The 24,921-nt window shown below is 37.8% G+C and overlaps 1 protein-coding gene across 2 annotated transcripts in view; it reads right to left on the bottom strand.

Annotated features, from left to right (window-relative positions):
* Nucleotides 1-2,330: 2,330 nt before the first annotated feature.
* LOC126354259 (drebrin-like protein) overlaps nucleotides 2,331-24,921 on the bottom strand; it is a 211,260-nt gene continuing 188,669 nt past the window's right edge. For both annotated transcript variants that reach the window (XM_050003778.1, XM_050003779.1), the window contains exons 10-11: nucleotides 19,510-19,599; nucleotides 2,331-5,269 (exon numbers count right to left, since the gene is read on the bottom strand). In XM_050003778.1, the coding sequence (XP_049859735.1) occupies nucleotides 5,130-5,269; nucleotides 19,510-19,599 (230 nt within the window). In that variant the 3' untranslated portion in view covers nucleotides 2,331-5,129. The remainder of the gene's footprint in view (nucleotides 5,270-19,509; nucleotides 19,600-24,921) is intronic.

Here is a 24,921-nt window from a genome sequence, read left to right on the forward strand (position 1 = left end):
GGACAACTGTATTGAATCATTTTGTTTTTCTTTCTTTTCTTATATATAAGTTACATGCAAACTGAATGAGCTATAAACCAAAGACACTGCCAAAAGTAAACTAATGGGTTGTTTTGTAGCAAGAATAATATTTTGATGCATTGTTAAATACCTGTATGAAAAAGTAAGAAGTATGCTCTTCCAAGTTATTAATTCATGTATCTATATCCTTTTGTTTCAGGAAGAGGTAGTGTGCGAACGTACGCTTGGATTCGTCGAACTAGCACTGTTTAAAATGTGTATTTTTAACCGTTCATTAAAAGAATTATAAAAATTTACCAGAAAAGGAGCATTTATTCACAGGTTTGTAAGTTCAACTCCTATCTGTTCATTATTTCACTCGCCGCTGAGATCCTGCACCTAGAGGTTCGGTGCAGACAAGAATAATTAATGCAGTATCTGAAGGAGCATTCCTGCATCGACACTGTCACACTCAAGACTAAACACAATGGAATTAATGTGAAGGTAATGACTGAGACTCGAAAAGCAGTTATTGAACTTTGTTTACTTACACTAAAAACACTGTGCTTTGTGGGTTTAAGAACTTATATACAGATGGACAATTTGAATGGTTGTGGTTATTATTTGGTACCGCACACTACTGGAAGCAGCAGTACATAATGCAAATTATGTTTATTGACCTTGAATGTAATGATATTCAAGGCTTGTTGATATTCATATCAGTTAAAACTTACCCAAGATTGTGAACAATTCATAAATTACCTTTAAAATTTTCTTACCTATTCTTTCCAATCAATTTATCCAATTATTCAAGCAATTATTAATCTATTCCCATTTCCAATTTCCTATTCACCATCCAGTACAATGTACTAGGTGCTACTAATCAAATATTCATTGAGCAATCACATGTCTGCAAAAATATTCAGATTAGTAGCTGACAATAGTGTACAGAGTGTAACGCCTTTTGGAAATCAGTGTGTTCACCTTGTACTGGAATCGGTCAGTGCACCTTTTTTGTAACACATTTTAGTATGCAAGACGTGCAATAAATTGATAACATAATCCAACAATATCCAAATTATAATCTTGTGTTACTGTAGTTTCGAAGACATAACTAAAATGAGCTTATATTTTTATAAACAGAAATAAACGTGTTTAAAAAAATATATTTTCAGAAAACATAATTATTTTTCTTATCCCCAATTTAATTTGAAGTTGTAATTACATGTGAAATTGTTGTCATTATTACTATTTTTGTATTTTATTCTGAAAACTTTTGTAAAGCAAAAGAGTAATCATACACGTAACCTCTTTGGATGTAAATTGGATTGTAAGATTGGTGAATTGGAAATGCTTGTATTATCTATGTTCTTCCTTGAGTTAACTTCTTGTTATGGTGCGAGCTGTGGTCTGTTCTACCTAAGTGTTGTTTGTTTTCTGTAGCAGAATTTAGACTGATTTGTTATGTGATGTGGAAATATAAAATGGAGAAAATGAAACAAGATCGTAACAAGCAGTGTCCAAATTTGAAATAAAAACCCAGCTATACCACCTGGATGTAAAAATGGGTCTTTTAAGTGAGCCATATTTTCAACGAGCCACATTATTGACGAGTAGCAACAAGAAATGCACAAGTAAAGTGATGACTATTGCTCAAACTTCCTTCTCTTTTGAAATGGTTTCACTACACTGAAGTCAGACTATCTAAAAAAAAGTGCACTTGAATATGGTTTCTCATAGTAATAGAAGGGAAGGCTGTAATAACCTGCACCTATGGGTTTGCAAGATTGTTTGTATGAATAAAGCAAGCTGTTCTTCACACAAGTAGCTCTTCCTGAAACCAGCTGATTCTTCGAGAGAACATGTTTTCCTCTAGGAATGTCACAATGTCTGAGCTTAGAATATGCTCTAGGATTCTGTAACAGACAGACATCTACAATATTGTCTCTGCAACTTCTGCAAAGCCTGAAGCTCCATTTTAGGAATCATATCCCCTCAATGCCACACCTATGAAGCAGCTACCTATCTCAATGAGGCATGCAAGCCATCCCATAGTGGCAATGTCCATAGTTCATGTGGGATCCTTGTAATTACACAAGAAAGAAAACATAAAAAAATTCTTTACAATACAAACATCAACAATGAATCTATAATTAGGGATTATTTTTGGTTTGAACTTAATTCCAAAATTATTGAACAGTAAATTGGATAGCACTACAAGAGTATTTCCTTTACTGTCTTACACTGAGAGTTTAAGACACTTCAGTTGAATGAACATTTTCCTTCAGACATCGAAATTCTGGGTGTTTATTCTATACAGGAAAACACAGTTTCATGGCGATTTCATACTTTATTTGTTACAGTATAATGAATATGATGAAATTTGTAATACTTCAATCTCCAAAATACAGTTTCAGGCTTTTTTTATTTAAATATTACATTTTAGTTATGATAAAACTTAAAATAGTGACTGCCTTTGTGATTAAATCCCTAACCATACAAAATTATTAAAGTCAGATTAACAGCAGTAAATATGAAGAGCCAAACAAAGATATTGGGAAAGTCTCACACATGATTTAAATACAACACTCAACTTTACAATATCTGCTGAGTTTTACTTGCAAATAGATTACCAACAGAGAAAATATACACAGTGAAATTGCATCTGCAAAGAATATTCAGTTAAAAAGAAGTTTTCTATTTCCAAAAAGAAAAAAAAAATGGCAGAATGGAACACATGTATGTACAACATCAAAGACACTAACTGTATATCTTAAATAAAACTTAAGATGCATAGAAACTGCCACAGCAATATAAAATACTCTGAAATTGCTGTTTTGTGTCAAGTTATATTTTTGCGGTTCATTGGGGTCTAAGGCAAGAATAAATAACAGATTGAAAATGTGCTTGGATAGTGCATGGACTGAAGAATTTGCAATGAACACACACACATTTATGTAATACTCAGTCTGTTACACAATTCAATCTAGATCTATAAAGTGAGACATAATACTGTTGCAGGTTCACTTTCATACTGAAATGACAACCAAGCAATGCCTGAAAGTGTACATACAAAATTAAATAAATTATTTTTAACTGTAAAATGAACTCATTACAGACGTGAGCAGTAAAAGAAAAATTGCACAGAAAGACTCATTTAATCAATAACAAGGATGAAGGTTTTGTACAAGCATCACTGAGTGTAAAAGTAATGGCCCAATACAATTTCTAACTTTGATGTTTTGTCCAAGTAAGATTTTGTATCAGTGTCAACTATAACATAAAATTTGAAGTTGTTTCCAACTCAGCTCTAATTTACTGTTAATTCACAGACATATAAACATAGGTTATGCATCATGTTGAATACACAGATTAAGTATCACTAACTTGTTTTTACAAACTGTTTGCTACAGAACTGTTAAGCAAGCAAAATTACATCATATGCAGCAATCATCTTGCCCTGTATAACACAAGTGTTAGTTTTCATCATTATTTGTAGTTACAACAGGTATGGCTTGAGTGTATCTATGTATACAAAGAAGACTGAAAGAACAGATGGTGAACTGTGGACTGTTTACGTTCCATTTTAGGCCACAGGACAACTATCACATTCATACATAGATGCAAAAAGTCTCTCTTGACACATTTTCATACTAGACTATGCTGATGTATAATTGTATGTTTTCCCTGTAACTACCATGGGTATTACAAAGTAAAATATTTGTTTATGAGTCGGAATTCTAGCTAAAATTTTTGGAATGGGTAGTAAAAACAGAAAAAGAGAAAATTACAATTGCTGCATATAAAAGTTAAAGACTGTAGGCATTTTGATTCAGATTAAGAATTTTGGGAAACTGATAGTAGGGACAAGGATTCTTTATTGTAATTTTCACTCTGTATCTCTCTGTTAACGTAGCAGGTTGTCATAATGACAGGACATTATTAAAACAAGTGATCAATGGTAAGTCTATGTTTGTGTTATCATTTATTCAGGACAGGAGCTCTCAAACAGTTGCAGAAAGCCAAGATGCTAACTGACACAAAAGAAGGAAAATCTTTTACAATGAGTATGTATAACACATTCCTCCTAAACAAGATCAGTGTAGTGTGCTCTCAGTGACAAAGGCCTTGTCTTGCCTTGCAGACAAAAAAAAAAAATCAAGGGGTTTATAAACGCAATCAAATGGATGGAAAATTGCCCTTTACGGACTACAATTTAAGTATTTTCAAAATACATTGCTGTCCTTCAAGGCACACACTTCACTTTGTCAAGATACAACATTTTGAGTTGTTGTGATCTCAGAATTGTCTTCTACAAATGAACATGCTGCTGTACTATTCTCATGCATTTGGTTATCTGGATGCGACTGTGCTATACCCTCTAGCATTGAAATGTGTGTCCAGCAACAATAACAACACATATCATCTCCAGCTTTAAGAAGTCACCATGAAGAAAAATGAAGGGTATAATGTTTAACAGTCATTTGCAAAGCAATAACATAGTTTTACAACACTTGTTACTTAACACTCCATAAATATGTTAAAATACTATCTACTTAAATGTATCTCTTTAACAATTATTTCTTGTGACGCAACATGTGTCCCTCTCATCATAATGCCCACTGGGATATGAATTACAAATTGCTAAGACTTCCTGTACCCAAATGACTCGCATAACAATTCTACCCAAATGACTCACATAACAATTCAAATTTGAGATGCACCAAAAATTCTTCCCAAAACTTGAGCAAATATGTATATGTGGTCACCTGTGTGAGCTGCAAGACAATTACAGAAGTATCACACTGCTGGAAGAACCTATGAATGTCAACAGTCAGTCAGTCTCTTGAGCAGTGCTATAGTGTATCTGCAATGGAATAACCTGACAGCCTACGCAAAGAGTTATTCTGTTTCACCGTACTGCTCAAACAAAATTATTACAAAGACAGAAACTCATACTCTCTAGTTTCACACATCTTTTACTGAATACAAAAGTACCATCACAATCAAAAGTGCACAATAACAGTGAAAATAATAAAATCTATAAAATGGATATCTTTCAAATGATCCTTACTAATACAATGCACAGAACATCAACAGTATAATTGCCACATATACATGCCAGCAGCTCAGTCAATCAGTTCCACATAATTTGCCGGGAAGAGACCAAATGTTCCATCAGGTCCAAGTCCTTGCCACCAGCCTTCATCAATCTGATCAATATGTGTAATTATATCACCAGGATCAAAAGTTATTTCTGTAGCATCGGCTGCAAAGCAAACATAATGCTTGACTTGTTTATAATGTGCTCAATTACATTTTAATGTATGATAACATTCCACATAGAAAAATTAATTAAACTGGTTTATATGGATGCAAATGTGACTGCTACTATGATGACTTTCCTTAATATCTAAGTAACACAGCATACATTAGAAACAGAGCATTAGTTCTGCATTCAGGAACTGGGACAAGAATCAACAGAGGAAAAATTGAAGATACCATACCAATATCTGCCAACATCGTTTGGCAAAGGACTAAAAGTAATCCAACCTGAGATTCTTTTCCCATTTTGTGTGCCTGTCCTAATTCTTGAAGGGGCAAGACTTACTGTTCTCTACATGATTCATGTTGACCTTCTCTTAGTACACCGTCTTTCTCTTTCTTATCTGGGGTTTTGGAAACTGAAGACAGATTTTCAATTTATTTTCCTTTCCTGAAATCCTCTTTTGCATTAAAAGTAACTTCGTTTTATCACATTTTTATTAGGCTGCTTCCTTGTATGTTTGCCTCTTCAGTACAAATTTTGCAATTGCTTTCAAACTAACTTGCTGATGAGCTAGACATTAAACTTTCAATGACAATGTAGTATTAACTCACTTCCTTGTCTGGTGTGTAGTGGATGGTAGTTTGTGTAGAACTGCTATTTCCCCATTTTCCTGTTCCAAACATGAATGTTTTGTGGTAAGAATGAATCCTGATAAGCCTCCGTGTGAGCTCGAACCTCTCTAATTTGTACCTTCATGGTCTTTATAATATATACATGGTAGGAAGCAATACATTAGTTCACTCAGATGAGGATAAACTGAAATAAACCTGAAATTTTCCACATTTTTCTATTGTAATCTCATCAAAATGTTTGTAATCAACTGAAAAATTTCACACACCCAAGACTAAAAAGACTAAAATAATTTTTTTAATAAAAATCTTTTTAATGCAACATGTTTTTAAATTGGACCACAAAGAATAAAGCAATTTCTCCTAGCCCCATATAGATAGTCCGGAAAATATGTGCTTGTGCATTTTTTAAATGTGACAATACTTGTAAAATTTAAAACAAGAAATGTGGGATGCATGCAACACATAATAGTAAGAAGCACTGAGAAATATCGCACAACAATTCATGTAACATTATTAGTGACTAAGGTGAAGTATTCATGCATCAATTATCTATTACTCACCATATAGCAGAAATGCTGAGTCACAGATAGGTTCAACAAAAAGACTGTCACAAATAAAGCTTTCAGCCATTAAGGCCTTCGTCAACATTAGAGTGTCTCACTGAGGCCTTTACAGACTGTAATTATTCTCCCAACCTTGTACAAAAATAAATCTCCCATGCCTTATCTTTCCAGTCTCCCACCACCTCCCGAAGTCCCACAGTATGGCCACAAAGGAGCATTCCCCTCTTCAGTACCACCCAGAATTACATTCTCTGCAGGGTTTTGACTACCTTTCGTCGTGCCCTGAAATGAGAAATGTCCTGCCCACTATCCTTCCCACTGCTCCCACAGTGGTAGTCAGCTGTCCACCAAACCTACACAATATACTTGTCCATTCTTACACAACCACTGCTCCCAACTCCTTACCTCATCGCTCATACCACTGTAATAGACCTAGATGCAAGACCTGTCTCATACATCCTCCCACTGCCACCCACTCCAGTATGGTCATAAACATCACCTATGCCATTAAAGGCAGGCTACATGTGAAACCACTCATGTGATCCACAAGCTAAGCTACAACCACTGTACTGTGTTCTATGTGGACATGACAACCAACAAGCTGTCTGTCCGCACAAATGGCCACTGACAAACTGTGGCCAAGAAACAAGTGGACTACCCTGTTGCCGAACACGCTGCCACACATGACATCCTTCATTTCAATGACTGCTTCACAGCCTGTGCCATATGGATCCTTCCAACCCAACACCAGATTTTCTGAATTGCACAGGTGGGAACTCTTCCTGCAATACATCCAACATTCCCATAACCCTCCTGGCCTCAACCTTAGTCAGTCACTGCCCTCACCCATCCAGCCCCTTTCCTGTTCCCACTCCAGAACTACACAGCCATCATTCCACCGTCACACTCAGTCTTTTTACTTCTCTCCTTCTCCGCTATTGCCCCCCCCCCCCCCCCTCCCCCCTCTGCCGGGCCTCCCCATCTCTCTCCTGCCCTCCACCCAACCTGCAGCACTTCACTGTTTGCTAGCCGCACTGTACTATCCCTCCCCCTCCTCATCCCAGCCTCCTCCTTAACCAAACCCAGTCGCCACTCCCATCATGCACTGGTGCTGCTACTACACGCAGTGTGGTTTCAGTTGCCTGAGACTGCAGCTGTCTCTGTGAGGTGTGTGTGTGTGTGTTAAAAATGGTTTATATTTAAAAAATTATTTAAGTAATTAATTGTTTATAAAGTCTAATTATCTATCATGTATTATTCTTTCAGTTATTTTTGAGAGTACATGTAATAGTGATACTGCTCTGAAATTACTAACGTTAAACTTGTCACCTTCTTTTATTAACTGGTATTACTGTTGATAATTTAAGCCTGTTTCAAACACATTTGTTGCAAAGACTCATTGATTATGTCAACAAGTTGGGATACAATCAAATCCACAAGTAGTTTTACTCTCAGTTTACTGATAACCCTTTGGGTGTTACTGGATATGAGCACATTGTTATTTAACTTACTGTAATTTCTCCCTTTGGGCCTGGATTACATTTACATGTGATCAGGTTTTGAGCTACATTAATATAATGATCATTAAATATTAGAGGTAGGTCATCAACAATTTAATTTCTGTGTTTTATGGTGAATTTATTATTGCTTTATTATGTTTGTCCCTATGATTATACTGTGCTACAATGAAAATGTATGGTGTTGTTGTTGTGGTCTTCAGTCCTGAGACTGGTTTGCTGCAGCTCTCCATGCTACTTTATCCTGTGCAAGCTTCTTCATCTCCCAGTACCTACTGCAACCTACATCCTTCTGAATCTGCTTGATGTATTCATCTCTTGGTCTCGCTCTACGATTTTTACTCTCCACACTGCCCTTCAGTATTAAATTGGTGATCCCTTGATGCCACAGAACATGTCCTTCCAACCGATCCCTTCTTCTAGTCAAGTTGTGCCACAAACTTCTCTTCTCCCCAATCCTATTCAACACCAGAAAATGTAAATCGAATGAAAATAGCCAAGACCTATCAATTCTAATGTGCTGATCATGAATATCACAAAGACAATTCAAAATTAGGTCTAGTTTTCATTTCACACTGTTTTATTATGGTGAGATAATTATTTACGGATTTTTATGTTAAGTTCAAAATCAAATATTCTAATTGTTTGTCAAAGTCATAATAACTAGTAATAATGGGTTATATTATTGTCCCTGGTCTTACTTGTGTGCAATATTTAGGATATAAACATTTTGATACCAATTTTAGTGATCTTTTTGTTTCCCTCCTCTTCAACTTCAGAGACTTTATTAATGCATGTAATAATTTTTGCACATTTGTTTCCAGATTCACTACCAGTTGTTCAAGCTGACTGCTACCGAAGTGAACAAAAATGCCACTAGTTTGTGTTAACAGTGCTGACACATTTTGCTACGCATGTGGTGAAGTGACATTTGCTTCACAGAAACAGCAAATAACTCCAATGATAAAAAAGCTTACAGTTGTTATTTTGGGTGCAAAATAGGTGATCAAGATAAACCTGGGCACCAGATGTGATCTGCAACACTTGTGCCAGCAACCTCAGGAACTGGACACATTGGAAAGGATGTTCAATGCCCTTTGCAATGCCACAATCTGGCATGAGCCAACTAACCATGTCCGTGACTGATCCTTTTGTATGGTTCCTCCCACCACGAAAAGAATATCTAAGAAGAAGACGCAGACAGTGATCTATTCTAACATTCAATGTGCCATATGTCCAGTGCTATATGGGGTAGGATTGCCAATACCTGAACCACTGACAGAGTACAAGATTACTTCTGATGGGGATTCTGAATGTCCCGAACCATGTACATCACAAGATCCACAGTTTCTTCCACATATACCATCAACTGGTGATCCACAAAAATTGTCTCAAAATGAGTTAAGTGATCTCATTAGTGATGTGGAGTGGAGCTCTCTCAAGCTAAGGCTGATCTCTAAAGCTAAGGCTGAGATTTTAGCATCAAGATTGCAGCAGTGCTACTTTCTGGAAAGCAATGTAAGTGTTTCATTCTACCACAGAAGAGAGCAACGATTCACTCCTTTTTTAAACATGCAAGATAGTCCTGCGGCATGTGTAGACATAAATGGTCTAATAAGACTCTCAGAATTAATTACAACCCTGATGAGTCGAGACTCTTTATTGATTCATAAAAGTTGAGCTTAAAAGGAGTGCTGCTACATATTGGTAATGAGCTTTCTTCTATTACAGTTGGGCATAGTGTGCATATGAAAGAGTCTTACCAAAACATGAAAATTTTACTAGAAGCCATCAAGTAGAATGACTCTCAATGTCAGAGTTATGGTGACTTGAAAGTAGTTGCACTGCTATTAGGTATGCAGTTAGGGTATATTAAATATTGCTGCTTTCTCTGTGAATGGGATAGCCGAGCTCGTGCATCTCATTACAGTAAACATGAATGGCCCATGAACAAAATACGTAATTGTATATACTGTACATATGGACATTTAACATTTGCAGTCCTTTATATACATTTGTGACTAGTTAATTTCTACATTTTCTTTTGTGCTTTATGTAGTTCTGGCACAAAGTGGGTTTCTGAAGCATTTTCATTCATGTAATATTACCTTGATTTTTTTGGTAATATTTTACTTTTGTACTTCCAGAATGGCACTAAAATGTATCAATGCATAACACATAACATAATTCACATAATTATTCACTTAAAGTTTGTTATGCTGAATCTTAGGACATGAACGCATATTTAGTTAGTGACTTACCAAATGAGAAAGCGTTGATATGTTGATAGAAACAATACAAAACACAGAAACCTGAAAACAGCTTTCGCATCCCGCAACTACCCTCCCGAGCTGGAACAGAAGCAAATAGCTAGAGCCACTTCCTCATCCCCTCAAACCCAGAGTCTCCCCTAGAAGAACCCTCAAAGTGACACACTTGTGACAGGATACTTTATGGGAGTGGATCAGACTCTGAATGTGGCTCTCCAGCACGGATACAACTTCCTCAAATCCTGCCCTGAAATGAGATCCATCCTTCATGAAATCCTCCCCACTCCACCAAGAGTGTCTTTCTGCTGTCCACCTAACCTTCGTAACCTCTTGGTTCATCCCTATGAAATCCCCAAACCACCTTCCCTACCCTCTGGCTCCTACCCTTGTAACTGCCCCCAGTGTAAGACCTGTCCCATGCACCCTCCCACCACCACCTACTCCAGTCCTGTAACCTGGAAGGTGTACACGACCAAAGGCTGAGCCACGTGTGAAAGCACCCACGTGATTTACCAACTGACATGTCTACACTGTGAAGTCTTCTATGTGGGAATGACCAGCAACAAACTGTCCATTCGCATGAACGGACACAGGCAGACAGTGTTTGTTGGTAATGAGGATCACTATGTGGCTAAACATGCCTTGGTGCACGGCCAGCACATCTTGGCACAATGGTACACTGTCCGGGTTATCTGGATACTTCCTACTGACACCAACCTATCAGAACTCCAGAGATGGAACTTGCCCTTCAATATATTCTCTCTTCACATTACCCACCAGGCCTCAACCTCTGATAATTTCAAGTTGCTGCGGCTTGTACCTCACCTGTCATTCAACAACCTCTTTGCCTCTGTACTTCCGCCTCGACTGACATCTCTGCCCAACCTCTTTGCATTTACATATGTCTGCCTGTGTCTGTGTATGTGCGGATGGATATGTGTGTGAGTGAGAGTGTATACTTGTCCCTTTTTTCCCCCTAAGGTAAGTCTTTCCGCTCCCAGGATTGGAATGACTCCTTACCCTCTCCCTTAAGTGCCCCATCCCTCCGTCTTTCCCTCTCCTTCCATTTTTCCTGATGAAGCAACCTTGGGTTGCGAAAGCTTGAAATTTGTGTGCGTGTGTGCGTTTTTTTTTATTGTGCGTATTTTATTGTCTATCAAACGCTTTCTTGTTTGGTAAATTACAGCATCTTTTTTTAGAATTTATATTTTTTTCATGTGGAATGTTTCCCTCTATTATATTCATATGTAGTCAGTGAGTTATTTATACAAAAATGCAGATTACTTTAAATAAAAAAACTAGAGCTAAATATTTGTTAAGATGATGATTTTGTATAGTTTTATACTGAAATAAACATAACTAACTCAAAATCCTGCAATTTACACAATTTCACTTCAAATTTGTTGTTTAGTGTTATTTATAACTTTCCACACTAGTTTCATTTTCTTGTTCTCCTTTCCAATGAATAAATTAATATACTACTACTTTGCTGCTACTACAGCTTCTCTGTACTTCTTCCTACATAACTTCATATATGGTTTCATAACAGTATTCTGCTTTGCATATTTATTTAGCATCCAGAGACTTCGTATTGACTTTTTGATTTCACCTGTTACTCATGCATTTGATTTTTTGTTACCTTTTATTCTCTTCAGAGGGGCTGAAGTATCATAACAGTATTTATGCTATTTAAAGACAAGGATGTGTTGAATTTTACATCTACAGAACTATTTGTTTCCTTATTCCAATTTACATTTTTAAGGTGAGATTAAAGACACTAATGCTGTCTTCATTAATTAATCTCCCTTACATATTGGCTATTGTTAAATTTCTTGGGTGATTTCTCTTAAATCAGTTTAACTGCCTGATGATCTGAGATAACTGTATCAATGACCTCACCTTTACACACAAATTTTTATTTACCAATGAACATTGGGTGAACTGTAGTTTCATTTCTGCTGCCAGGCCTGGTGGCATCTTGTATTCACATATCCACACTCTTATGTTCCATGAGCATTAACTAGATGTTGCTCTTTTGTAACAATGAAATCCCCACTGTTTAAGAGGTTTCCCAGGTTGTCAGACAACACTTTACAATTTCCTTTTTTTCCACACTGCTCTCATTTTTCTTCTGCATGGGCTCTCTTTCTTTCCTCTGTCCATTTTGTTTCTGCTTTCTTCGGAGCTTTGTTCTCCGACTTAACTTCCCATGTGTCAACTTTCTGCTTAAATACTTTTTTGTCCAAAAAGTTAAATAATTTATAGGAGCTTTTTGTAGGTTCTTTTTGATCTCTTGCATCCAGGGTATAGTTTTAAGTCCTTCTTTGTATTTAAAAATTTTGTGTGTAAGTCTTGTTTTGGAAAGCCTAGAGATGTGCCCATAAAATTTTAATCACCTTTTTCAAATGTCTGCCTTAAGATTGGACAATTTCCCAGTTGGTCAACAAGATTGTAATTTATAGCCCTCTTCTGTTTTCTTTGGCCCCAGTATCTTTCTGATGATTTTACATGTTTCCTTTCATAAGTTTTGTAAGTCACCTTTTATGTAGACTGTCAGGGTTCCACTGGCATACAGGACTTCAGGTATTAATACCGTATTATAGTGCCTAATTTTAGTGTTTTTTTTTTTTTTTTTTTTTTGAAAAGCATTTTTTTATTGTACACCTTGTAGGTTCTTCCACAGTCTCTCTTTAGTTTTTGGAGGCAAATGCTTTTTGCTATTTTGTCTCGGCCCATAGGTTCAAGGACTTCATCTAAGTATTTAAAATATGGCCTCTGTTGATATGAGCATATTTTGCAGTCAAGTTTTGGGTGTCAGTTTATGTGGTGATGAACTAGGACTTTAGGAAAGATATTCACGGACTAACTTTCTCTGTGCATTCTTTAAGGGTTTCAACCTGTTCGATTGCTGTTATCTCATCATACACTAGTAAGGCTAAGACGTCAGCAAAAGCTAAACATGAAATTCTTATGTCATTCTTGACTCACCCCATATGTATAGGTTTCCAGCAGTTTTTATTCTTCAATTCCTTTTCCCATTCGTGGATGACCATGTCCAGCACAAGGGTGAATAGGAGAGCAGATAGACCATAATTTTGTCGGATGCCAGTTTTGATCAGGAAGGGCTCAGATATTTCACACATGAATTTCACCTTGGAGGTAGTATCGGTCAATGTTTCTTTGATGAGGTTAAGAGTTTCTGGACCTAACCCTTGTTCTTCAAGGATATCAAAAAGTGCATTTTGGACAACTAAGTCGTATACCTTTTTAAAGTCAACAAACATGCAAATTATTGGGCTGCTTCTGACTGCTTTATATATTAGCACGGTCTGTAGACTGAAAGTTTATTCTGTGCAGTATAAACTGGGGCGAAAGCAACCTTGGTATTCACCAATTTTGTTTTCCAATTGCATAGGGTCATGTCTCAATAATTATTTACGTCAGATATGTCTCCTTTTTTGTGTAATGCACAAATAAGTGCACATTTCCATTTCTGTCTCCAAAATATCTGCAATGATTTGGGTTAACACTCTGAGAAAATTTGGTCCTGGAGTTTTCAGTAGCTCAGCAATAATTCCATCTTCACCAGAAGTTCTATTGTTTTGTTTTTTAATTTAATAATGTGTTTGTGAATTTCTTCTGGTATTGGTGGAGATGATTCAGGGTGCACGTAAGTAGATTCTTTTTTAGAGAATCTTAAAGGTGGTTCTGGACAATTAAGGAGTGTTGGAATATATTGTGCCAGTTCCTTAGAGTTTTCCTGGTTAGTGAGTGCAAGTTTTCTGTCAGATTTCTTGAAGCATAAATGTTGTGGGCTGAATCCGTGAATTTTTTCTGCAAAAGTTCTGTAAAAATCTTGTGTGTTGTCGTTGCGGAAGTATTCTTTGATTAAGTTCAGTTTTTTTTTCTTTTCAAGTTTTTTTATCTGCCTAGTGATTTTCGCTGCTTGTTTCCTAGTTTCATAAAAGTATTGAGGATTTTCCGGTGTTTCCTTTAAGCTTTATCACACCATGTATGTTTTCAACAACACTTAAAATCTTTTTCAATATGTTTGACATTGTTAAACCTTATTTCCTTTGATGTAATACCTATTCATACATACACACGATACACCTTCTCCGTACATTACCCTTCAAAAGTTGCTAATCACCTGAACAGTCCGAAATTCCAGAGGTACATTTTTTTTTATTTCTGGAAGCCAATGTTCAGTTACACATTAGGCTTGAACCTCCTCCTATGTATCATTCAGAAGGACCTCTAGCTCATGTAAATTACTGGTCATGTCCTCTACATTATGACATAGTAGAGTTGAAGAGTTGTTAAATTCTATATGAGGTATATTTTTTCCTTATTAATTCTTTGATGTGAAAAGTCTTATTTTCTTTTAATGTCTTGATCTGCGCACCCTGGAAGTCCTGCAGTGGATTGAGTCATAACAAATCTTGTATGTGTTGTTTAGCAGCTGTCCTTTGCCTCACCATGCTCTGCTTCTTCTTCTTCTTCTGTCTTTTTCTGGTAGTGGTTCTTCTTCAGTTTCTTTACATGGAGATTAATTTTTTGGACTGACACTCTGTCAGTTACTTGGGTCAAAGAAGAAGTATTTACTGATAATTCTTTTTCTAGTGACTTTGCCAGACTGTGAGCATTCATTTTTGATAGCAGTCCGTTTTTCGTGTAGCAAGGAGTTAACAGAGATTAATGACAGAGTGAGGACTATACCACAGCTGAATAACGTTCTTACAAAGATTTTCTTTCCTTTCACAACAAGACACAGCCCATGCCTCGTATCCCACTCTCCTCATTAAAACATATTAACTGCCACTACCTTAGCACAATTGCGCTGGATGGTACAAACTTGTTTGTTTTATATAGCCTACTGCCCCATTACCCATGGACCTTGCCGTTGGTGGGGAGGCTTGCGTGCCTAAGCGATACAGATAGCCGTACTGTAGGTGCAACCACAACGGAGGGGTATCTGTTGAGAGGCCAGACAAACATGTGGTTCCTGAAGAGAGGCAGCAGCCTTTTCAGTAGTTGCAAGGGCAACAGTCTGGATGACTGACTAATCTGGCCTTGTACCACTAACCAAAACAGCCTTGCTGTGCTGGTACTGCGAACGGCTGAAAGCGAGGGGAAACTACAGCCGTAACTTTTCCCGAGGACATGCAGCTTTACTGTATGATTAATTGATGATGGCGTCCTCTTGGGTAAAATATTCCGGAGGTAAAATAGTCTCCCATTCAGATCTCCAGGCGGGGACTACACAAGAGGACGTCGTTATCAGGAGAAAGAAAACTGGCGTTCCACAGATCGGAACATGGAATGTCAGATCGCTGAATCGGGCAGGTAGGTTAGAAAATTTAAAAAGGGAAATGGATAGGTTAAAGTTAGATATAGTGGGGATTAGTGAAGCTCGGTGGCAGGAGGAACAAGACTTCTGGTCAGGTGACTACAGGGTTATAAACACAAAATCAAATAGAGGTCATGCAGGAGTAGGTTTGATAATGAATAAAACAATAGGAATGCGGGTAAGCTACTACAAACAGCATAGTGAAGGCATTATTATGGCCAAGATAGGTACGAAGCCCACACCTACTACAGTAGTACAAGTTTATATGCCAACTAGCTCTGCAGATGACGAAGAAATTGAAGAAATGTATGATGAAATAAAAGAAATTATTCTGATAGTGAAGGGTGACGAAAATTTAAAAGTCGTTGGTGACTGGAATTCGGTAGTAGGAAAAGGCAGAGAAGGAAACGTAGTAGGTGAATATGGACTGGGGCTAAGAAATGAAAGCGGAAGCCGCCTGGTAGAATTTTGCACAGAGCACAACTTAATCATATCTAACACTTGGTTCAAGAATCATAAAAGAAGGTTGTACGCATGGAAGAAGCCTGAAGATACCGACAGGTTTCAGATAGATTATATAATGGTAAGACAGAGATTTAGGAACCAGGTTTTAAATTGTAAGACATTTCCAGGGGCAGATGTGGACTCTGACCACAATCTATTGGTTATGACCTGTAGATTAAAACTGAAGAAACTGCAAAAAGGTGGGAATTTAAGGAGATGGGACCTGGATAAACTGAAAGAACCAGAGGTTGTACAGAGTTTCAGGGAGAGCATAAGGGAACAATTGACAGGAATGGGAGAAAGAAATACAGTGGAAGAAGAATGGGTAGCTTTGAGGGATGCAGTAGTGAAGGTAGCAGAGGATCAAGTAGGTAAAAAGACGAGGGCTAGTAGAAATCCTTGGGTAACAGAAGAAATATTGAATTTAATGAGGAAAGGAGAAAATATAAAAATTCAGTAAATGAAGCAGGCAAAAAGGAATATAGACGTCTCAAAAATGAGATCGATAGGAAGTGCAAAATGGCAAAGCAGGGATGGCTAGAGGACAAATGTAAGGATGTAGAGGCTTATCTCACTAGGGGTAAAATAGATACTGCCTACAGGAAAATTAAAGAGACCTTTGGAGATAAGAGAACCACTTGTATGAATATCAAGAGCTCAGATGGAAACCCAGTTCTAAGCAAAGAAGGGAAAGCAGAAAGGTGGAAGGAGTATATAGAGGGTCTATACAAGGGCGATGTACTTGAGGACAATATGATGGAAATGGAAGAGGATGTAGATGAAGATGAAATGGAAGATACGATACTGCATGAAGAGTTTGACACAGCACTGAAAGACCCGAGTCGAAACAAGGCCCTGGGAGTAGACAACATTCCAATAGATCTACTGATGGCCTTCGGAGAACCAGTCCTGACAAAACTCTTCCATCTGATGAGCAAGATGTACGAGACAGGTGAAATACCCTCAGACTTCAAGAAGAATATAATAATTCCAATCCCAAAGAAAGCAGACGTTGACAGATGTGAAAATTATCGAACTATCAGTTTAATAAGTCACAGCTGCAAAATACTAACGTGAATTCTTTACAGACGAATGGAAAAACTAGTAGAAGCTGACCTCGGGGAAGATCTGTTTGGATTCCATAGAAATGTTGGAACAAGTGAGGCAATACTGACCTTACGACGTATCTTAGAAGCTAGATTAAGGAAGGGCAAACCTATGTTTCTAGCATTTGTAGACTTAGAGAAAGCTTTTGACAATGTTGACTGGAATACTCTCTTTCAAATTCAGAAGGTAGCAGGGGTAAAATACAGGGAGCGAAAGGCTATTTACAATTTGTACAGAAACCAGATGGCATTTATAAGAGTCGAGGGACATGAAAGGGAAGCAGTGGTTGGGAAGGGAGTGAGACAGGGTTGTAGTCTCTCCCCGATGTTATTCAATCTGTATATTGAGCAAGCAGTGAAGGAAACAAAAGAAAAATTCGGAGTAAGTACTAAAATCCATGGAGAAGAAATAAAAACTTTGAAGTTTGCCGATGACATCGTAATTCTGTCAGAGACAGCAAAGGACTTGGAAGAGCAGTTGAACAGAATGGATAGTGTCTTGAAAGGAGGATATAAGGTGAACATCAACAAAAGCAAAACGAGGATAATGGAATGTAGTCGAATTAAGTCGGGTGATGCTGAGGGAATTAGATTAGGAAATGAGACACTTAGAGTAGTAAAGGAGTTTTGCTATTTGGGCAGCAAAATAACTGATGATGGTCGAAGTAGAGAGGATATAAAATGTAGACTGGCAATGGCAAGGAAAGCGTTTCTGAAGAAGAGAAATTTGTTAACATCGAGTATAGATTTAAGTGTCAGGAAGTCATTTCTGAAAGTATTTGTATGGAGTGTAGCCATGTATGGGAAGTGAAACATGGATGATAAATAGTTTGGACAAGAAGAGAATAGAAGCTTTCGAAATGTGGAGCTACAGAAGAATGCTTAAGATTAGATGGGTAGATCACATAACTAATGAGGAAGTATTGAACAGGATTGGGGAGAAGAGAAGTTTGTGGCACAACTTGACCAGAAGAAGGGATCGGTTGGTAGGACACGTTCTGAGGCATCAAGGGATCAGCAATTTAGTATTGGAGAGCAGGGTGGAGGGTAAAAATCGTAGAGGGAGACCAAGAGATGAATACACTAAGCAGATTCAGAAGGACGTAGGTTGCAGTAGGTACTGGGAGATGAAGAAGCTTGCACAGTATAGAGTAGCATGGAGAGCTGCATCAAACCAGTCTCAGGACTGAAGACCACAACAACAACAACAACAACAACAACAACAGCTTACTGTACCAGCTTGCATTGTCAATTGTGCAGCGTAATATGTGCAGAATCACTTATGTATTGGTTGTTTGCCGAAAGTTGCTTGGAAACTTCTGAAATTTGTATCCATGTCATCTGCTCCTATTTGTTTTAAAGGATTTACTGTCCTCATCATTTCTGAACTGTTCGGGAATGCATTATTTACTTTTGTAGTTTTCGTAGTTCATTACAGAGAGTAATTCATAGTGTTTACTGAGCTCTATATGTACACTACTTTCACACTTTTTTCCAATTTCTGTGGACTTTTTTAGTACAATTCATTTATCCAAAGACGTCAAGTTTTCTTGAGTGAATTTCACTGTACCGTATATTGCTAAGACATCAGCTCACATTTTTTCTTATATAAGTTAAGCTATTTTAATTTTTATTGCCCTTATCGTAAGTCACAAATTAATAACACATTTATTTAGCTTTGATATTTCACCTTTACATTTTAGACAAGATTTCTTGTTTTACTATCAAAATTTACCCTTTTTTGAGGAGATACATTATCAGCTTTTGTACTGGTCACTATGGTGATTCTACTGTACATATCTATATCTGTACATACTATAAATTGAAGTCCTCCACCACATTTTTCTATCTGTATGTGAAGGCTAATCACAGGAGGAACTACTGTATCTATTTTGATAGTTTTCATGCATACATTGACAGATTCACAAGTTTGCATGTGTAATTTATTATCGCTATGTCAGACATGTCAGCTTTTCTTAAAAATGCTTAGTGCTACCCATGTCAAGCCGAGGAAGGTTGCTAGTTATAACTATTTTAAAAACACTATTTGTATATAATTCCCAGGAAATAAGCCACAAGCAAATACTTATATGATAACACTTAATTCTATTTTAAGCAGTCACCAAACTAACAGCAACCAATCGTTATTACTTTAGTGAATTATAGAACAGCCACATGACTATTGTGATGTATTGTTGTTAAGAGGAAATTCATTTTAGAAAGAACTTAATTGTAAACAATTCCCTTTTAAATTATACCATGACATGGATAGGAAAAAACTACATTCATACAACTTACCAGCTTGGTAATCATACAGAGCTCGAGCTCTGAGTCCAACATCATCACTCAACAAAACTTCTTGCTCTGGTTCTATATCACTGTGGTGGACTGCAACGTGACAAAAAATTTGTGTGACCACCAATACAAAATTAAATACATAAGCAAACAAATGAAACTGTTAAACTGTTTGCTCTACTGAAGTTATATTCAGATTTGGTTACTATTATAAATATTGCACACATTCTCCCTTCCATTTACCATTGTAAGGAACTTGATGTAAAATTCGTTCTGATTAAATGACACTATGAAGAGATTATGGAGCAATCAATAGTAACTGTATGTAAAGTGTATCACTATTTACGTAGGTTAGGGTCATGTTAAAAACATAAAGGGCTTTAAATTCTCATAGTTGGAAGTGTTGTAAATTAACATAACAGCCTTTGAAAATCTCTCAACATCTTCACTTTTTTCCTTCTTCTTCTTCTTCTTCTTCTTCTTCTTCTATCCCTCCCTAAATCCTTCCAGCTTGATCTGTTTCAGTTCTAAATGGGATTTCAAGTTAACAGCCCTCAACTTACTCTTATCTAATATACAGTATAGATGATCTGATTTTGTCCATTATAAATGGTTCTGCGAAAGTCTGCGACTGTGAAAACAGTGGGTTTGTTTACAAACAACTTTTCTGCTACCAGTCACAATTTTCTTTTATTCATATTGCATACGAATTGTTTTGGGAAATGATTCCCATTTTCAAGTACGTTTTCTCTTTGTACTATGCCATTTTCATGTACAAAGCAAAACATTACATAAAAATGGCATAGTACAAGGAGAAAAAACACTTGAAAATGGGAATCATTTCCCAAAATGCGTCACGTACAATATGAGTAAAATAAAATTGTGACTCTTAGCAGAAAAGTTATTCACAAACAAACACACAGTATAATCAAACAGTCAGAGTCCAGATAGGAATAACAACATTGTAGAAAAAGATAGCTTGCTACTTGCTGTAAAGGAGACATGTTGAGTTGCAAGTAGGCAAAATTAAAAGACATTTACATAACATTTTCGGCCACAGCCTTCATCAGCAAAATGGGAACATCTCAACAAAGGAGGTGGCTTACAAAACACTCGTTAGACCTATACTTGAGTATTGTTCATCAGTGTGGGATCCATACCAGATCGGGTTGACGGAGGAGATAGAGAAGATCCAAAGGAGAGCGGCGCGTTTTGTTACAGGGTTATTTGGTAACCGTGATAGCATTACGGAGATGTTTAGCAAACTCAAGTGGCAGACTTTGGAAGAGAGGTGCTCTGCATCACGGTGTGGCTTGCTCGCCAGGTTTCGAGAGGGTGTGTTTCTGGATGAGGTATCGAATATATTGCTTCCCCCCAACTTATACTTCCCGAGGAGATCACGAATGTAAAATTAGAGAGATTCGAGCGCGCACGAAGGCTTTCAGACAGTCGTTCTTCCCGCGAACCATACGTGACTGGACCAGAAAAGGGAGGTAATGACAGTGGCGCGTAAAGTGCCCTCCGCCACACACCGTTGGGTGGCTTGCGGAGTATAGATGTAGATGTATACACACAAACAAGCACACCTCATGCACATATGACTGCCAACTCCAGCATCTTGGGTCAGAATGAACTACCACATGGGATGCAAGCAGCAATATGGAGTGGGTGCGGACGAGGAAGGGAGAGTACTGTATGAGTGGGGAGAGAGATGAACACTGTCTAACGGAGTGTGCCATAACTAGAACACCAACAGGCACAGCATCAGGATGCTGTGGGGCAGGGAGGTGGTGAAAAAGGAAGAGGAGCAGGGAAGGATGGGCAGATGCATTCGCAAACAAAGAGGGTGGGAGATGAGAATGGGGATGAGATGATACGACAGAAAGGGTGGAAACTGTTGGGTGGAGGCTATGGGGACAATATGTTACCATAGGTTGAGGCCGCGGTAATTACAGGGGAGGAGAATGTGTTTAAGGGTAACTTCCATCAGTGCAATTCAGAAAAGCTGGTTGTAGGAGAGGATCCAGGTGGCTTGGGTAGTGAAGCAGCCATTGAAATCAACATATGATAACATACTGTCCCCTCACCCGCCACCCAACAGTTTTCACGCCCTCTGTCTTGTCATCTCTTCCCCATTCTCATCTCCCACCCTCTTTGTTTGCCTAAATGGCTTGTACCACTTCAAGTTCTATCTCGAAGAATAATTCCATCCCCACACTTCATTATAGAGAGTGGTCTACTTTTTGTAGCACTGAACTTAATTTAATATCATCTGATAAGAATGTAATACATTGCTGACATGTGATAAATGATGCACACTGCAAACTGCGCACTAAACAAAGATTTAGAAAAAATAAATAAATAAAATAAAATAAAACTTTTTGATGCATTTCTACTTTGATAACATTCTGAACAAAATGTGAGAGAAAAAAATAATGTCTAAAATAAAAGAAATATAATAACCAGATAGTCACTGAACAACATTTATTCATCATAAATGTGGAATAGAACTTCAAGTGAAACTGTGCACCTAAATTGACACCTAATGGGACTTCATATATTCTCCTTGCGGCCTTTGCTGTTATTTATACTCTTCCTGCATTCTGAATTGTAGTGGAAGGAATATATAGAACGGCTATTCAAGGGAAATGAACTTTAAGACAATGTTACAGAAGGGGAAAAGGAAGTAACTGAAAATGAGACAGGAGATATAATGAAATGATCATATGGCATTGTTGGATGGGATCTCCCAGTCAGGTTCGGCTGCCAAGTGCAAGCCTTATTTCAGTCAGTTCCACATTCTGAGACTTTCGGTTGATGATAAGGATGAAATGATGATGACAACACAACACCCAGTCCCTGAGTGGAGAAAATCTCCAAGCCGGCTGGGAATCAAACCCGGACCCAGTTCATTGGAGGCAAGCACGTTAACACCCAGCTAAGCAGGCGGACGGGAGATATGATAGTATGAGAAGATTTGCCTGCTCTCTGAAAGACAAGTTGAAATAAGACCCTTGGATAGATGACATTACTTTGAAATTATTGACACCACTGGAAGAGCCAGCACTGACAAGACTGTTCTGCTTGGTGTGCAAGTTATGTGAGAGAGGCGAAATATTCTCAAACCTAAAGAATAATGTAAAAATTATAATTCCAAAACTGGCATCTGCTGACAGATGTGAATATACCAAAGCATCAATGCAGTAAGTCATGGCTGCCAAATATTGATAGAAACTATTTAAAGAAGACTGGAAAAACAAGAAGCTGACATCAGGAAAGATCAGTTTGAATTCTGGAGACATGTACAAACAACTGAGGCAATATTGATCCTATAACTTATTTTAGAAGGTAAGTTAAGGAATGGCAAACCTAGATGTGTAACATTTGTTGATTTAGAGAAAGCTTTCGACAATGCTGACTGAACTAAATGCATTGAAATTCTGAAGGCTGTGGAGATAAAACACAGGGAGTGAAAGGTTATGTACAAGTTGTACAGAAACCAGTCTACAGTTGCAGAGAACGTGAAAGAGAACCTGTGGTACAGAAGAGAGTGAGACAGGGTTTTTTTAAGCCTGAACATTGAGCAAGTTATGAAGGAAACCAGAAAGGGAATTAAGGTTCAGGGAGAAGAAATAAGCCTCCTCAGGTGACACCGCCTTAACATAGAACTGTCTGTGTGGCTGAAGAGGTCTGTGTGCTCTGGATCCCGAGGGCTATGCCAGCAGTAGCATAGCTACAAGCAGGGCCACCCATACCGGACAGGCCGAAGGGGAGGAGACAAACCAAGTGTGTCTTGCAATGACCTATTGAAAACCTGTCTCCTAGACTTTCCCAATCCCTAGCACATCTTTTTTTTCTTTACTTTCCATTTCCCCCACTTAACTGATGCTGGCAGTTAAGCCATGTGTAGGGGGTGCGGAGGAAATGCCAAGCCCATATGCTGAACATCTGGTAAATCGTCTGTGCCTGGGCGATAAGGTGGCAGCCCCACCAAGGCAATCGGAAGTGGTGGGCTAATCAACCGACCTTTTTAAATAACCTGATTACTGAAATGGAGACGAAAATACAAAACTGGATGCATAAAATGGTGATGACCTTTGGCATGAAAAGGAAAACGAAAATTGGCTTTTGGAATACATGAACCCTGAGGGAGAGAAGCAAGTTGAAACAAGTGACCAGGGAAATGGGATTGAGTGAAGTGAGGTGGCCAGACATCCAGAGACCAAAGTCGAGCTTTTCAATAGCAATGTGAGGGCTGTTCTGTTGTACAGTTGCAAAACTTGGAAGGTGACTAATGACATAAGAAATCAGCTCCAAGTTTTCATCAGCCTCTGTCTCCAGCGTATTTTAAATGTGAGATGGCCAGATATAATGACAAATCAAGATCTTTGGAGGAAGGCAAATCAGCAACCAATCAATATACAAATCAAGGAAAGAAAATGGAACTGGATTGTGCATACATTGAGGAAACCAGGTGGAGCTGCTGAAAGGATGGCATTGGACTGGAACCCTCAAGGAGTTACAACACGTGGTCATCCCGAACAGACCTGGAAAAGGATGATCGGGAGAGAAGCTGCGGAGAATGGGAAACCCTGGAGTGAAGTGAAGAGACTCACTAGAAGTCGTGCCAGGTGGAGGAATTTCACCACAGCCCTATGTTCCAGAGGGAAAGACGTCAAGTAACTCTAGAAGAAATAAGAACTTTGAGATCTGCAGAAGATTTTGTAATTCTGTCAGAGACATCAATGGATTTGGAAGAGAAGTAGTGTCTTAAGAAGAGGTTATAAGATGAACATTAATAAAAGTAAAACAAGGGTAAAAGGATGTAGACAAATTAAATAAGCTGATTTTGATGGAATTACTAGAAATGAGACACTAGAAGTAGCAGATAAATGCAGTTATTTGGAAAGTAAAATAAGTGATGTTGGCCAAAGAACAAAGGATATAAAATGCAGACTGGTAACGGCATAAAAATCATTTCTGAAAAAAGAACATTTAGTTAACATTAAATATAAATTTAAATGTTAATAACTCCTTTCTGAAGGTACATTTCTGAAGTGCAGTCTTATTTGGAAGTTCAAACAAGAAGGAAATACAAGCTTTTGAAATGTAGTGCTACAGAAGAATGCTTAAGATTTTGGATGAACAGACTGAATAACAAATGAGCAGGTACTGAACAGAGTTGGTGATAAAAGAATTTTATGACACAACATAGTTAAAACAAGGCACCAGCTGACAGTACATATACTAAGGAAATGAGTAATTGTCAGTTTGGTAACGGAAGGAAGTGTGTGTCTGTGTGAGGAGAGAGAGATAAAAATTGAGAAGTAGTTCAAGACTTGAATGCTTGAATACAGTAAGCAAGTTAAATGAATACAAGATGTACTGCAACAGGCTTACCTGAAATATGTTACT

This window comes from Schistocerca gregaria, chromosome 3 (genome assembly GCF_023897955.1).
Source record: "Schistocerca gregaria isolate iqSchGreg1 chromosome 3, iqSchGreg1.2, whole genome shotgun sequence".
NCBI classification, from domain to species: domain Eukaryota; kingdom Metazoa; phylum Arthropoda; class Insecta; order Orthoptera; family Acrididae; genus Schistocerca; species Schistocerca gregaria.